The sequence below is a fragment of the Oncorhynchus keta genome, chromosome 30, assembly GCF_023373465.1.
Source record: "Oncorhynchus keta strain PuntledgeMale-10-30-2019 chromosome 30, Oket_V2, whole genome shotgun sequence".
Lineage (NCBI taxonomy): Eukaryota > Metazoa > Chordata > Actinopteri > Salmoniformes > Salmonidae > Oncorhynchus > Oncorhynchus keta.
The window spans coordinates 29658698-29672399 of NC_068450.1; the positions used below are offsets into that span (position 1 = coordinate 29658698).

The 13702-nt window shown below is 40.4% G+C and overlaps 1 protein-coding gene across 2 annotated transcripts in view; it reads left to right on the forward strand.

Annotated features, from left to right (window-relative positions):
- myoz3a (myozenin 3a) overlaps nt 1–13702 on the forward strand; it is a 31913-nt gene that overhangs the window by 252 nt on the left and 17959 nt on the right. The window contains exon 2 of one of the 2 annotated variants that reach the window (XM_035744160.2): nt 449–645. In XM_035744160.2, coding sequence (XP_035600053.1) covers nt 517–645 — 129 coding nt within the window. In that variant the 5' untranslated portion in view covers nt 449–516. Of the gene's footprint in view, nt 1–448; nt 646–11449; nt 11661–13702 lie in introns of those variants that run through there. The other variant, XM_035744161.2, reaches the window with a different exon arrangement.

The following is a 13702-nucleotide window of genomic DNA, read 5'->3' on the forward strand; positions in this document are numbered from 1 at the left end:
CCTACTGCAGAGATTCTTATCTGCTTCTCGACTTAGGGCTCTACTCAGTCTGTAAAATTGAAGCGTTACAGAATCCGCATTGAAATGTAATTTCATATGCAGTGTTTACCTTGAATGCGCTCTCTGCTAAAGCGGGAACATTGCCTTAAAATTTCCATCACACTGTAAAGCTGAATTTCCGCGACACAGATTGAGTAGAGCCCCTAGTCTACATTAAGTGAGCAGTACAGTAGCATTATTTGCCAGAGTGCTCCTGTTGCTGATTGTGAATTGCATTAGAGATCTTCCTAAAACGGATAGCATTGATATTTGCTCATTGTCATTGTTTGTTGTAACCAATAAAGAGGTAGTCGGGAAGAGTGTAGTTCATCTGAAGTCCAGACTGTCTCACTGTTGAGATGTGTGAAGCCACGGATGCATGTAGAATTACAAACACTCTCTCCTTCAGGTACACTGGCAGCATTATCATTGACACTGCAACTCTGACAGCCAAGACAGCAAACCAACCAGTCAGCCATGACAGCGGTCCCCTACCTTACCTCCAACGACCCTCTGTCAGCTGCCATGACTTCTAATCCCGTCTTGACCCTGGTCATCCCCATGACCCCGACCCCTTACCCCTGGATGGAGGAGGAGCACATGCAGGTACACACCATCCTGATTGTCATCATCTTCTGTGTGGTCTGCTTCCTGCTCCTGGTAGCCTTCTTCTACGCTTTCTGCATCCGTTGCACACTGAAGCCATCCCCCAAAGACTCCCGGCCTGCCCACAGCTGCAGTCTGGAGCGTGAGGATGCCACCTTCTGCCGCAGCTCCTCCGACTGCCAGTCGGTTGGGAACGTGGTCTGAATGGAGGCGAGTACGTGAGAGAACTAGAGAGGAAGGCTGAGAGTAGAGAAAGGCTGAGAAGAGAGGAAGGCTGAGAGGAGAGGAAGGCTGAGAAGAGAGGAAGGCTGAGAAGAGAGGAAGGCTGAGAGGAGAGGAAGGCTGAGAAGAGAGGAAGGCTGAGAGGAGAGGAAGGCTGAGAGGAGAGGAATTCAGTATGTGTGTATGTCAATGAAAACAAGCTCCATTAGACTCTCTACAGTTATGCCGTCACCTTGTTTTATTTCCACACAGTGTTGACATGTTGTTCTGATCAGTTAGTGCAGTAGGCGATGTCGTTCTGTTCAGTAGGCGATGTTGTTCTATGTTGTCTGTCAGTCTTGTGCTGTTCAGTTAGTGCAGTAGGCTTTGTTGATTTATGTTTTTATGTTCAGTTAGTGCAGTAGACATGTTGTTTTATAGTTTTCTGTTCAGTTAGTGCAGTAGACGTGTTGTTTTCTGTTTTTCCGTTCAGTTAGTGTAGTAGACATGTTGTTTTATCGTTTTCTGTTCAGTTAGTGTAGTAGACGTGTTGTTTTATCGTTTTCTGTTCAGTTAGTGTAGTAGACATGTTGTTTTATCGTTTTCTGTTCAGTTAGTGTAGTAGACATGTTGTTTTATCGTTTTCTGTTCAGTTAGTGTAGTAGACATGTTGTTTTATAGTTTTCTGTTCAGTTAGTGCAGTAGACGTGTTGTTTTATAGTTTTCTGTTCAGTTAGTGTAGTAGACTTGTTGTTTTATAGTTTTCTGTTCAGTTAGTGTAGTAGACTTGTTGTTTTATAGTTTTCTGTTCAGTTAGTGTAGTAGACATGTTGTTTTATAGTTTTCTGTTCAGTTAGTGTAGTAGACTTGTTGTTTTATAGTTTTCTGTTCAGTTAGTGTAGTAGACATGTTGTTTTATAGTTTTCTGTTCAGTTAGTGTAGTAGACTTGTTGTTTTATAGTTTTCTGTTCAGTTAGTGTAGTAGACATGTTGTTTTATAGTTTTCTGTTCAGTTAGTGTAGTAGACTTGTTGTTTTATAGTTTTCTGTTCAGTTAGTGTAGTAGACATGTTGTTTTATAGTTTTCTGTTCAGTTAGTGTAGTAGACATGTTGTTTTATAGTTTTCTGTTCAGTTAGTGTAGTAGACATGTTGTTTTATAGTTTTATGTTCAGTTAGTGTAGTAGACATGTTGTTTTATAGTTTTCTGTTCAGTTAGTGTAGTAGACGTGTTGTTTTATAGTTTTCTGTTCAGTTAGTGTAGTAGACATGTTGTTTTATAGTTTTCTGTTCAGTTAGTGTAGTAGACTTGTTGTTTTATAGTTTTCTGTTCAGTTAGTGTAGTAGACATGTTGTTTTATAGTTTTCTGTTCAGTTAGTGTAGTAGACATGTTGTTTTATAGTTTTCTGTTCAGTTAGTGTAGTAGACATGTTGTTTTATAGTTTTCTGTTCAGTTAGTGCAGTAGACTTGTTGTTTTATAGTTTTCTGTTCAGTTAGTGTAGTAGACTTGTTGTTTTATAGTTTTCTGTTCAGTTAGTGCAGTAGACATGTTGTTTTATAGTTTTCTGTTCAGTTAGTGTAGTAGACGTGTTGTTTTATAGTTTTCTGTTCAGTTAGTGTAGTAGACATGTTGTTTTATAGTTTTCTGTTCAGTTAGTGCAGTAGACGTGTTGTTTTATAGTTTTCTGTTCAGTTAGTGCAGTAGACGTGTTGTTTTATAGTTTTCTGTTCAGTTAGTGTAGTAGACTTGTTGTTTTATAGTTTTCTGTTCAGTTAGTGCAGTAGACGTGTTGTTTTATAGTTTTCTGTTCAGTTAGTGCAGTAGACTTGTTGTTTTATAGTTTTCTGTTCAGTTAGTGCAGTAGACTTGTTGTTTTATAGTTTTCTGTTCAGTTAGTGCAGTAGACTTGTTGTTTTATAGTTTTCTGTTCAGTTAGTGTAGTAGACTTGTTGTTTTATAGTTTTCTGTTAAGTTAGTGCAGTAGACTTGTTGTTTCATCGTTTTCTGTTCAGTTAATGCAGTGTACTTGTTGTTTTATAGTTTTCTGTTCAGTTAGTGCAGTAGACGTGTTGTTTTATAGTTTTCTGTTCAGTTAGTGTAGTAGACATGTTGTTTTATAGTTTTCTGTTCAGTTAGTGCAGTAGACTTGTTGTTTTATAGTTTTCTGTTCAGTTAGTGCAGTAGACATGTTGTTTTATAGTTTTCTGTTCAGTTAGTGTAGTAGACTTGTTGTTTTATAGTTTTCTGTTCAGTTAGTGCAGTAGACTTGTTGTTTTATAGTTTTCTGTTCAGTTAGTGTAGTAGACATGTTGTTTTATAGTTTTCTGTTCAGTTAGTGTAGTATACTTGTTGTTTTATAGTTTTCTGTTCAGTTAGTGCAGTAGACTTGTTGTTTTATAGTTTTCTGTTCAGTTAGTGTAGTATACTTGTTGTTTTATAGTTTTCTGTTCAGTTAGTGCAGTAGACTTGTTGTTTTATAATTCTCTGTTCAGTTAGTGCAGTCGCCTCTGCGTGAGGAAAAAGACTCAGTCATGTAGCAGGAGCTAACATTGAAAGGCAGAATACGGTTAGAGTTCAAAATGAACTAGCTACTGTGCATTCGGAAATAATTCAGACCCCTTTACTTTTCCCACATTTTGTTACATAACAGCCTCATTCTTAAACGGATTAAATAAATAAAAATCCTACTCAATCTACACACAATACCACATAAAGACAAAGCGAAAATAGGTTTTTAGAAATAAAAAAAACTGAAATACCTTATTCCATACTTTTTCAGACACTTTGCTATGAGACTTGAAATTAAGCTCAGGTGCATCCTGTTTCCATTGATCATCCTTGACATGTTTCTAAAACACTCCACAAATTTCTTGTTAACCAACTATAGTTTCTACTTTGTGCATGACACAAGTCATTCTTTCCAACAATTGTTTACAGGCAGATAATTGGCTTTAGAAGCTTCTGATAGGCTAATTGACATCATTTGAGTTAATTGGAGGTGTACCTGTGGATGTATTTCAAGGCCGACCTTCAAACTCAGTGCCTTTTTGCTTGACATAATGGGAAAATCAAAAGAAATCAACCAAGACCTCAGAAAGTTGCAGGCCTCCACAAGTCTGGTTCATCCTTGGGACCAATTTCCAATTGTTTTTTATTTTTTACCTTTATTTAACCAGGCAAGTCAGTTAAGAACATATTCTTATTTTCAATGACGGCCTGGAGGTACCACGTTCATCTGTACAAACAATAGTACGCAAGTATAAACACCATGGGACCACACAGCCGTCATACTGCTCAGGAAGGAGACGCGTTCTGTCTCCTAGAGATGAACGTACTTTGGTGTAAAAAGTGCTAATCAATCCCAGAACAACAGCAAAGGACCTTGTGAAGATGCTGGATTCAACAGGTACTAAAGTAACTATATCCACAGTAAAACAAGTCCTATATCGATATAACCGAAAGGCCGCTCAGCAAGGAAGAAGCCACTGCTCCAAAATTGCCATAAAAAAGCCAGACTACGGATTGCAACTGCATATGGGGACAAAGATTGTACTTTTTGGAGAAATGTCCTCTGGTCTGAATAAAAAAATATATAGCTGTTTGGCCATAATGACCATTGTTTCGTTTGGAGAAAAAAGGGGTAGGCTTGCAAGCCGAAGAACACCATCCCAACCGTGAAGCACGGGGTTGGCAGCATCATGTTGTGGGGTGCTTTGCTACAGGAGGGACTGGTACACTTCACAAAATAGATGGCTTCATGGGGAAGGAAAAGTATGTGTATACTGTATGTTGAAGCAACATCTCAAGACATCAGTCAGGAAATTAAAGCTTGGTCGCAAATGGGTCTTCTAAATGGACAATGGCCACAAGCACAGCATAAGTTGTGTCAAAATGGCTTAAGGACAACAAAGTCAAGGTATTGGAGTGGTCATCACAAAGCCCTGACCTCAAACCTATAGAAAATCTGTGGGCAGAACTGAAAAGGTGTGTGAGCAAGGAGGCCCACAAACCTGACTCAGTTACACCAGCTCTGTCAGGAGGAATGGTCCAGAATTCAGCCGACTTATTGTGGGAAGCTTGTGGAAGTCTCCCCGAAACGTTTGACCCAAGTTAAACAATTTAAAGCCAATGCTACCAAATAACTAATTGAGTGTATGTAAACGTATGACCCACTTGGAATGTGATGAAAGAAATAAAAGCTGAAATAAATCATTCTCTCTACTATTATTCTGACATTTCACATTCTTAAAATAAAGTGGTGATTCTAACTGACCTAAAACAGGGAACTTTTACTAGGATTAAATGTCAGGAATTGTGAAAAACTGAGTTTAAATGTTTATGTAAACTTCTGACTTTAACTGTGTATATATAGACAGCCTTCATTTATCAGAACAAGAATAGACTGACGAGTTTCAGAAGAAAGTGCTTTGTTTCTAGTCATTTTGAGCCTGTAATCGAACCCACAAATGCTGAAGCTCCAGATAATCAACAAGTCTAAATAAGGCCAGTTTTATTGCTTCTTTAAACAGTAAAACTGTTTTCAGCTGTACTAACAGAATTGCAGAAGGGTTTTCTAATGATCAATTAGCCTTTTAAAATGATCAACTTGGATTAGCTAACACAACGTGCCACTGGAACACAGGAGTGATGGTTGCTGATAATGGGCCTCTGTACACCTTTGTAGATATTCCATTAAAAATTTGCCGCTTCCAGCTGCAATAGTCATTTACAACATTAACAATGTCTACACAGTATTTCTGATGAATTTGATGTTATTTTAATGGACAAAAAAAAAGATTTTCTTTCAATAACAAGGACATTTTATGTGACCCCAAACTGTTGAACGGTTGTGTATACATTTACACAATAAATATATGGGTGATTGGAAAGTATATATTTTCCTTTATTATGTACCCCTAAGCCTACCACACCTCCCCTAATTGGAGTAAACTTCAGCTTAAATAATGGCCACAATTGATTTCAAGAATTTTTGCATAATGTGGTTGCATCATATTTCTTTGCATACTTTCAGTTGAAGCTTGCATTGATGCATTGAGTAGTGCCTTCGGTGCTCCATTTCGCAAACTCCAATTTGGACACATACACCGACCCTCCCGTGCTCGGAGCACAGTAGTATTCATTTTGAGAAACCCACAGATACACACACACAGTGTGAGTAAGTGATAAGAAGTGTTGGTTTAAATGGACAGCTGGGATGTTGATCATTAAAGTTGCAGAGAGCAGACGGTCAGAGAGCCTTTGGTGAGAAGGTGAGTCACTGCTGCCACCTGATGATCGGCAAGCTGGCTCACAAACCTTTAGCAATCATTGATTTTAGCACTTAATTTAATGCACATACCAGTGATGACAGTTAAAGCCCCAACTCCAAGCTAGCGTTTGTGAATGAAAGTTTAGGGTGATGTTGATTAAAATAGTTCACACAATAATACAATAATATATTTGTTCCCTTGTTCTCAGATTCTCTCAGAAATCTTTGCAACAAATTGGTTCAACGGCAGGGAGTATCATGTAACAAAAACATCTGATTACAGAATAGAATAATGTTTTGATGGCAGTGATTTGGAAATAATGTCAGTTATGATGGCCTTCGTCCTCCAGCTGTGTTGTAAGTGAGATGGCCATAAACAGAATCTCGCTCTCTCTCTGATGCAGTGTGGACTGTGTCGCCATGGAGACTGTAGCATGGCTTTTTATGACCCAATACCCCAGCCGCCACCATGTCACAGATGTTGTGGGCGTGGTCTTCTCTGGAGCCCCTGCCACCACCATGCATGCATCACCTATGGTCTCAAACTAGGAGGAGAGCAAAGGGTTAACCTATTACACACACGCACACGTAGTCCTGACCTCACAGGTGTTGACAGCAGGCTCTTCCTTGCGCAGTCTCTTGGCCAATGGGTTTGGGGATCACCCCGTATAGCAGATCCTCTGTCTTCTTCGTTGCCAAGTCCAGCATCTTCATACTGTCCTCGACTTCTTCTGTTCTTCCAATCACCACAGGGGGCGACAGAGAGGAGTAACAGCACTGAGTCAATCTGACCATAGTTGGTCGCACCCTATTCCCTTTATAGTGCCAGTACCAGGGCTCTACTGGACTCATGCATACTCAGGTCGTTGATATAGAGACCGGTTTTAAACATGGCACTCAGACTCTCCATTCTGTAGAAGTACACACACAGATCCCAGAGCTATTACCTTTAGTTCAGTGAGCTAACACTGTCTAGAGATAAACATGAACATGCCTATGTTATTACCGGTATGCAGAAATGAACACCTGTAAACAGAGAGAGAGGAAAAACCACTGTAAAGGATTGTGCATCTGCATTGCTCTGAGGAGTTTTAGGCTGGGAATCTGTAAAACACTTTGTGATGTTAAAAGGGCTTTATAAAATAAATGTGATTGATTGAGGGTGGGTGTATTAAGGTAACTTGATTAAGTAATGTTGTATCTTGTAATGTCACAGGAGGCTGCTGAGGGGAGGACGGCTCATAACAATGTCTGGAAAGGAGTAAATGGAATGGTATCAAACACACTGAAGCCAGGTGTTTGATGTGTTCGATACCGTTCCATTGATTCCGTTTCAGACATTACTATGAGCCCATCCACCCCAATTAAGGTGCCACCAGCCACCTGTGAATGTACTCCAGAGAAGAACAATCACTGGCCAATTAGCTGTAAAAGAACCAGATTGCCTAATTAAAACCTCATTGGCAGCTAATGATGTGCATAGTAAATGATGTGTGCTCCCTCTCCGGCCTCTAGGTCACCAGGCTGCTCGTTAGGGCACACACCTGTCACCAGCGGTACGCACATAATGACACTCACCTGGAGTCCATCACCTCCTTGATTACCTGCCCTTTATAAGTCACTCCCTCTGGTGTCTTCCCCAGTCGTCATTGTTCCTGTTTCATGTCGGTGCGCTGTTTGTGTGTCTTGTTTTGGTCATATATTTATTAAGTATTTACTCCCTGAACTTTCTTCCCGACTCTCAGTGTACATCGTTACAGTGTGCTATGTTGAGGTACTAATTTTGAAGCGCTGCCAAGTTTGAAGAGCATCAGAATCAGAGATAATTGGTGTTGTATAAAAATTATGATTAACTAACGCTATTCAAGAGAAAAGGGGTAACCAAAAAGATATTGGAATAAATGCATGGAAGTAACTCGATATGATTAGATTTTTGATGTGTATAATAATAATTAGGTGGGTGATTATACAGTATGTGTCCTATAGTGCGTGTTTATACATGAGCGAACTGGAATTGTGTTTGTTTTTTTCATATCCCAACTCCTCCTGAGACACCCTCAGAGAGTGGGGTCACGGCCAGGGTCTGCCATTAACAAAGGCTCAATGGCACATTGACAGATTTTTCACCCTGTCGGCTCGGGGATTCGAACTAGCTACCTTTTTGGTTACTACCCCAGCGCTCTAACTGCTAGGCTACCCGCCGCCCGGTGTGTGTCTCTCTTACACAGGGGTTCCCAGGAAGATGATGGACTCCGACTCAGTCATGTATCTCATCTGACCCTTCAGTTTCAGACAGTGGCTGCTATCACTGCGTCAAAAACACACACACGAACACACATTAAGGCAGCCCCCCCTCACCTCTCTGATTCAGAGGAGTTGGGTTAAATGTGGAAGACACATTTCAGTTGAAGGCATTCAGTTGTAGAACTGACTAGGTATCCCCCTTTCCCCAGGGTTAGGTTAGTGTTGGTGTGAGAGTGTTTCTGAATCCTGGAGCTGGGGACTCAAAGGTGTGCACATTTTTGTTTTTGCCCTAGCACTAACACAGTCAGGAAGGCATCATTGATCCTCCTCCCATCCAAGTCAGGAAAGACTGGCCATGCCAGAGCCCACTTGGTGCCCTACCATGACCTACATAGAGCACACAGAGATCAATGAAATACGCTAGCTTTTGGCATGGATAGCTAAGCTTTTGGCATGGATAGCTAAGCTTTTAACATGGATAGCTAAGTTTATAGACTGGATAGCTAAGCTTATAGACTGGATATCTTTTAGCATGGATAGCTAAGCTTATAGAATGGATAGCTTTTAGCATAGATAGCTAAGCTTTTAACATGGAATAGCTTTAAGCATGGATAGTTAAGCTTTTAGCATGGATAGCTAAGCTTTTAACATGGATAGCTTTAAGCATGGGTAGTTAAGCTTTTAGCATGCATAGTTAAGCTTTTAACATGGATAGCTTTAAGCATGGATAGTTAAGCTTTTAGCATGGATAGCTAAGCTTTTAGCATGGATATCTTTAGTGTGGCTTTAGCACACTGATACAGTACAGTAATTGTGTGTTAATAAATATTCATTTGTTACTCAAATTACTAACAAAGTACTTTGTTCCTTTACAACGAGGCATTGCTGATGATAGTAAATATCCAGATGATATCAGAGTGGTCTTCAGGGCAGGAGAAGACTGATGGTTTACCTGTCTTAAGGCAATGTTGAAGGGGAAGACTTCAATGAAGCTGGTGATAGGCAGAGTCTCCAGCTCCTTCTCATCCTCCTTCGTGATGTAACAGCAAGGGGTTGTTAAAATTCAACCGGGAAGAAAATACAAACATCACAGGCCATTTAGAAAACCCCACATCACTTCCTCATGCACTCTACACATGACATATCATGTCAACTATAACCAGGTTTCCATCCAACCTTTTACACAGATTACAGTACACGTCAGCAAAAGCATGTAATGACAAATCAAAATGATCTTTTGTCCATAATAATCTCATCATGAAGGCTATACCCGCACGGTATCTGCCTGCTGTTGGCTAAGACACACTTGCAAAACCATAGTGGGCACATTTGCTATATAACACAAAAGAAATTGTGACAAAACATCAGTAGAGTTGAAAATGCAATGGAAACCCATTTAACTTGTATTTTTTATCCTGTTCATAGGAATTTAAGTGCAAAAGTTATTTTTATGTTTTATGTTGTTCATGTTGTCACGCACAGACTTTAATCCATAACAAGTCGATTTGATGGAAACACATATCTGGTTGGAAAATTCGCATATTGTTTTATTTAAAAAAAATCTGTTGCCAACTGTATGGTAACCTAGCTCTAGCTAGTGAAACTTTTTGAAAAGCTCTACATACAGTTGACGTCTGAAGTTTACATACACATTAGCCAAATACATTTAAACTCAGTTTTTCACAATTCATTACATTTAATCCTAGTAAAAATTCCTTGTTTTAGGTCAGTTAGGAATACCACCTTATTTTAAGAATGTGAAATATCAGAATAATAGTAGAGAAATGTCAGAATAATAGTAGAGAAAATGAATTATTTAGGCTTTTATTTCTTTCATCATAACCCTAGTGGGTCAGAAGTTTATATACACTCAGTTAGTATTTGGTAGCATTGCCTTTAAATTGTTTAACTTGGGTCAAACATTTCGGGTATCCTTCCACAAGCTTCCCACAATAAGTTGGGTGAACTATTCCTCCTGACAGAGCTGGTGTAACTGAGTCAGGTTTGTAGCTTCCTTGCTCTCACACGCATTTTCAGTTCTGCCCACACATTTTCTATGGGATTGAGGTCAGGGCTTTGTGATGGCCACTCCAATAGCTATGGGGTCATTGTCCATTTGTAAGACCCAAGCTTTAACTTCCTGGCTGATGTCTTGAGATGTTGCTTCAATATATCCACATCATTTTCCTTTCTCATGTTGTCATCTATTTTGTGAAGTGCAGCAGTCCCTCCTGCAGCAAAGCACCCCCACAACATGATGCTGCCACACCTGTGCTTCACAGTTGGGATGGTGTTCTTCGGCATAATCCGTCCTGGCTGCATGCCCACCCTAGCACGGCCACTGCGGGGAGCTTGCACAGAGCGCACAGGACTGCGGCTACGCACCGAAGGCATGGTGTGCAGAACCGGATAACACGGTGCTTGACCAGTCATTCTCTCCCCACAGGTAAGCATGGAGAGTTGGCTCAGGTCTACAACCTGACTCCGCCAATCTCCCCGTGTGTCCCCAATAAAACATTTTTTTGGGGGGGGGCTGCCTCGTGCTTGCTTCGTTGCCGTGACTCCCTCGCTGCTTCCACCTGTTCCCATGGGAGGCGATCCCTTCCGGCCAGGATCTTCTCCCACGTCCAGGATCCTTTGCTGTCCAGGATGTCCTCCCATGACCAGTCCTCCTGACCACGCTGCTTGGTCCGTTTGTGGTGGGATCTTCTGTAACGTCTGTCGTCGGAAGGAGACCAAGGTGCAGCATGGTAAGTGTTCATGATTCTTTATTTACTCATAACACCAAAACAACATAAGAATAACGAACGGGCTTCACAGAGTTCTGTAGGCTTCACAGAGCTAACAAAAAACAAGATCCCACATTCACCAAAAGGAAAATGACAACTTATATGTGATCCCCAATCAGAGGCAACGATAAACAGCTGATTGGGAACCACACTCGGCAAAAAACAAAGATATAGAAAACATAGAAATAAAGAAACTAGAATGCCCACCCTAGTCACACCCTAGCCTAACCAAAATAGAGAATAAAAGCCTCTCTATGGCCAGGGCGTGACAACGTCCATCTCTAGGAGACAGTACGCGTCTCCTTCCTGAGCGGTATGACGGCTGCGTGGTCCCATGGTGTTTATACTTGCGTACTATTGTTTGTTCAGATGAACGAGGTACCTTCAGGCATTTGGAAATTGCTCGCAAGGATGAACCAGACTTGTGGAGGTCCACATTTTTCTTCTGAGGTCTTGGCTGATTTCTTTTGATTTTCCCATAATGTCAAGCAAAGAGGCACTGAGTTTGAAGGTAGGCCTTGAAATACATCCACAGGTACAACTCCTAATGACTCAAATTATGTCAATTATCCTATCAGAAGCTTCTAAAGCCATGACATAATTTTCTGGAATTTTCCAAGCTGTTTAAATGCACAATCAACTTAGTATATGTCAACTTCTGACCCACTGAAATTGTGATACAGTGAATTATGAGTGAAATAATCTGTGTAAACAATTGTTGGAAAAATGACTTATGTCAGTAGATGTCCTAACTGACTTGCCAAAACTGTAGTTTGTTAATAAGAAATTTGTGGAGTGGTTGAAAAACTAGTTTTAATGACTCCAACCTAAGCGTATGTATTTTTTACTTCAACTGTGGATGAAATCCATGATTATCAATTTTATGAATCTAATGCAGGTTGATTTGTTTAAAAAGTGTTTCTGACCTCATGGTGACGTGTGAGTAGTCTCCTGTTCAGACAGCACCCCCACATGGATGTCTGTGTCGTAGAACTGTTTCTCCATCTGCCTCAACTGGCCTATGGTGTAGTGCAGGTAGCCTGTATGCTTACTCCTACAGGACACAGAGGGAAGGGGAGGGGAGGGGTGAGAGTGTCGTTGGTGAATGGTTGGTGGAGTATTACTGTTATCTCTCTCCTCTCTCTCTCTTTCTCCCCTCTCTCTCCTCTCTCTCTTCTCTCTGTCTCCTCTCTCTCTTCTCTCGCTCTCTCTTTGTTCTTCTCTCTGTCTCCTCTCTCCCTCTCTCTCTCCTCTCTCTGTCTCCTCTCTCTCTCTCCCATCTCTCTCTCCTCTCTCTTTCTCTCCTCTGTCATTTACATTTCAATTTAAGGGGAATTGTATGGGAAACATATGTTTGCATTGCCAAAGCAAGTGAAATAAATAAACAATACAAAATTAGCAGGAAACATTACAATCACAAAGACATTGTCCTATTAAGTCCATATACAGTGCTACAATGATGTGTAAATAGTTAAAGTACAAAAGGAAAATGAATTAAAAATATATATATATAACTTGTTTCTACAATGGTTTCCCTTTTCCTGTGGAAACAGATCATAAATCTTCCTGCTATGATTGCACACTGTAGTATTTCACCCAATATTATATGGGAGTTTATCAAAATTGGATTTGTTTTCAAATTCTTTGTGGGTCTGTGTAATATGAGGGAAATATGTGTCTCTATGGTCATACATTTGGCAGGAGGTTAAAAAGTGCAGCTCAGTTTCCACCTAATTTTGTGGGTAGTGTACATATAGCCTAGCCTGTCTTCTCTTCAGAGCCAGGTCTGCCTTCGGCGGCCTTTCTCAATAGCAAGGCTACACTCACTGAGTCTACATAGTCAAATTTCAGGTATTCTGCCACATGTACTCTCTGTTTAGGGAGAGTAAATAGCATTCTAGTTTGCTCAGTTGTTTTGTGAAGTCTTTCCAATGTAATTATCTTTTTGTTTTCTCATGATTTGGTTCGGTCTAATTGTGTTGCTGTCCTGGGGCTCTGTGGGGTCTGTTTGTGTTTGTGAACAGAGCCCCAGGACCAGCTTGCTTAGGGGACTCTTCTCCAGCTTTATCTCTCTGTAGGTGATGTATTTGTTATGGAAGGTTTGGGAATCGCTTCCTTTTAGGTGGTTGTACAATTTAACATCTCTTTTCTGGATTTTGATAATTAGTGGGTATTGGCTTAATTCTATTCAGCATGCATTATTTGGTGTTTTACGTTGTACACAGAGGATATTTTTTACAAAACTCTGCATGCAGTCTCAATTTGGTGGTTGTCCCATTTTGTGAATTCTTTATTGGTGAGCGGACCCCAGACCTCACAACCACAAAGGGCAATTGGTTCTATAACTGTTTCAAGTATTTTTAGCCAGATCCTAATTGGTATGTTGAATTTTATGTTCCTTTTGATCATCAAATCAAATCAAATCAACTTTGTTTATATAGCCCTTCGTACATCAGCTGATATCTCAAAGTGCTGTACAGAAACCCAGCCTAAAACCCCAAACAGCAAGCAATGCAGGTGTAGAAGCACGGTGGCTAGGAAAAACTCCCTAGA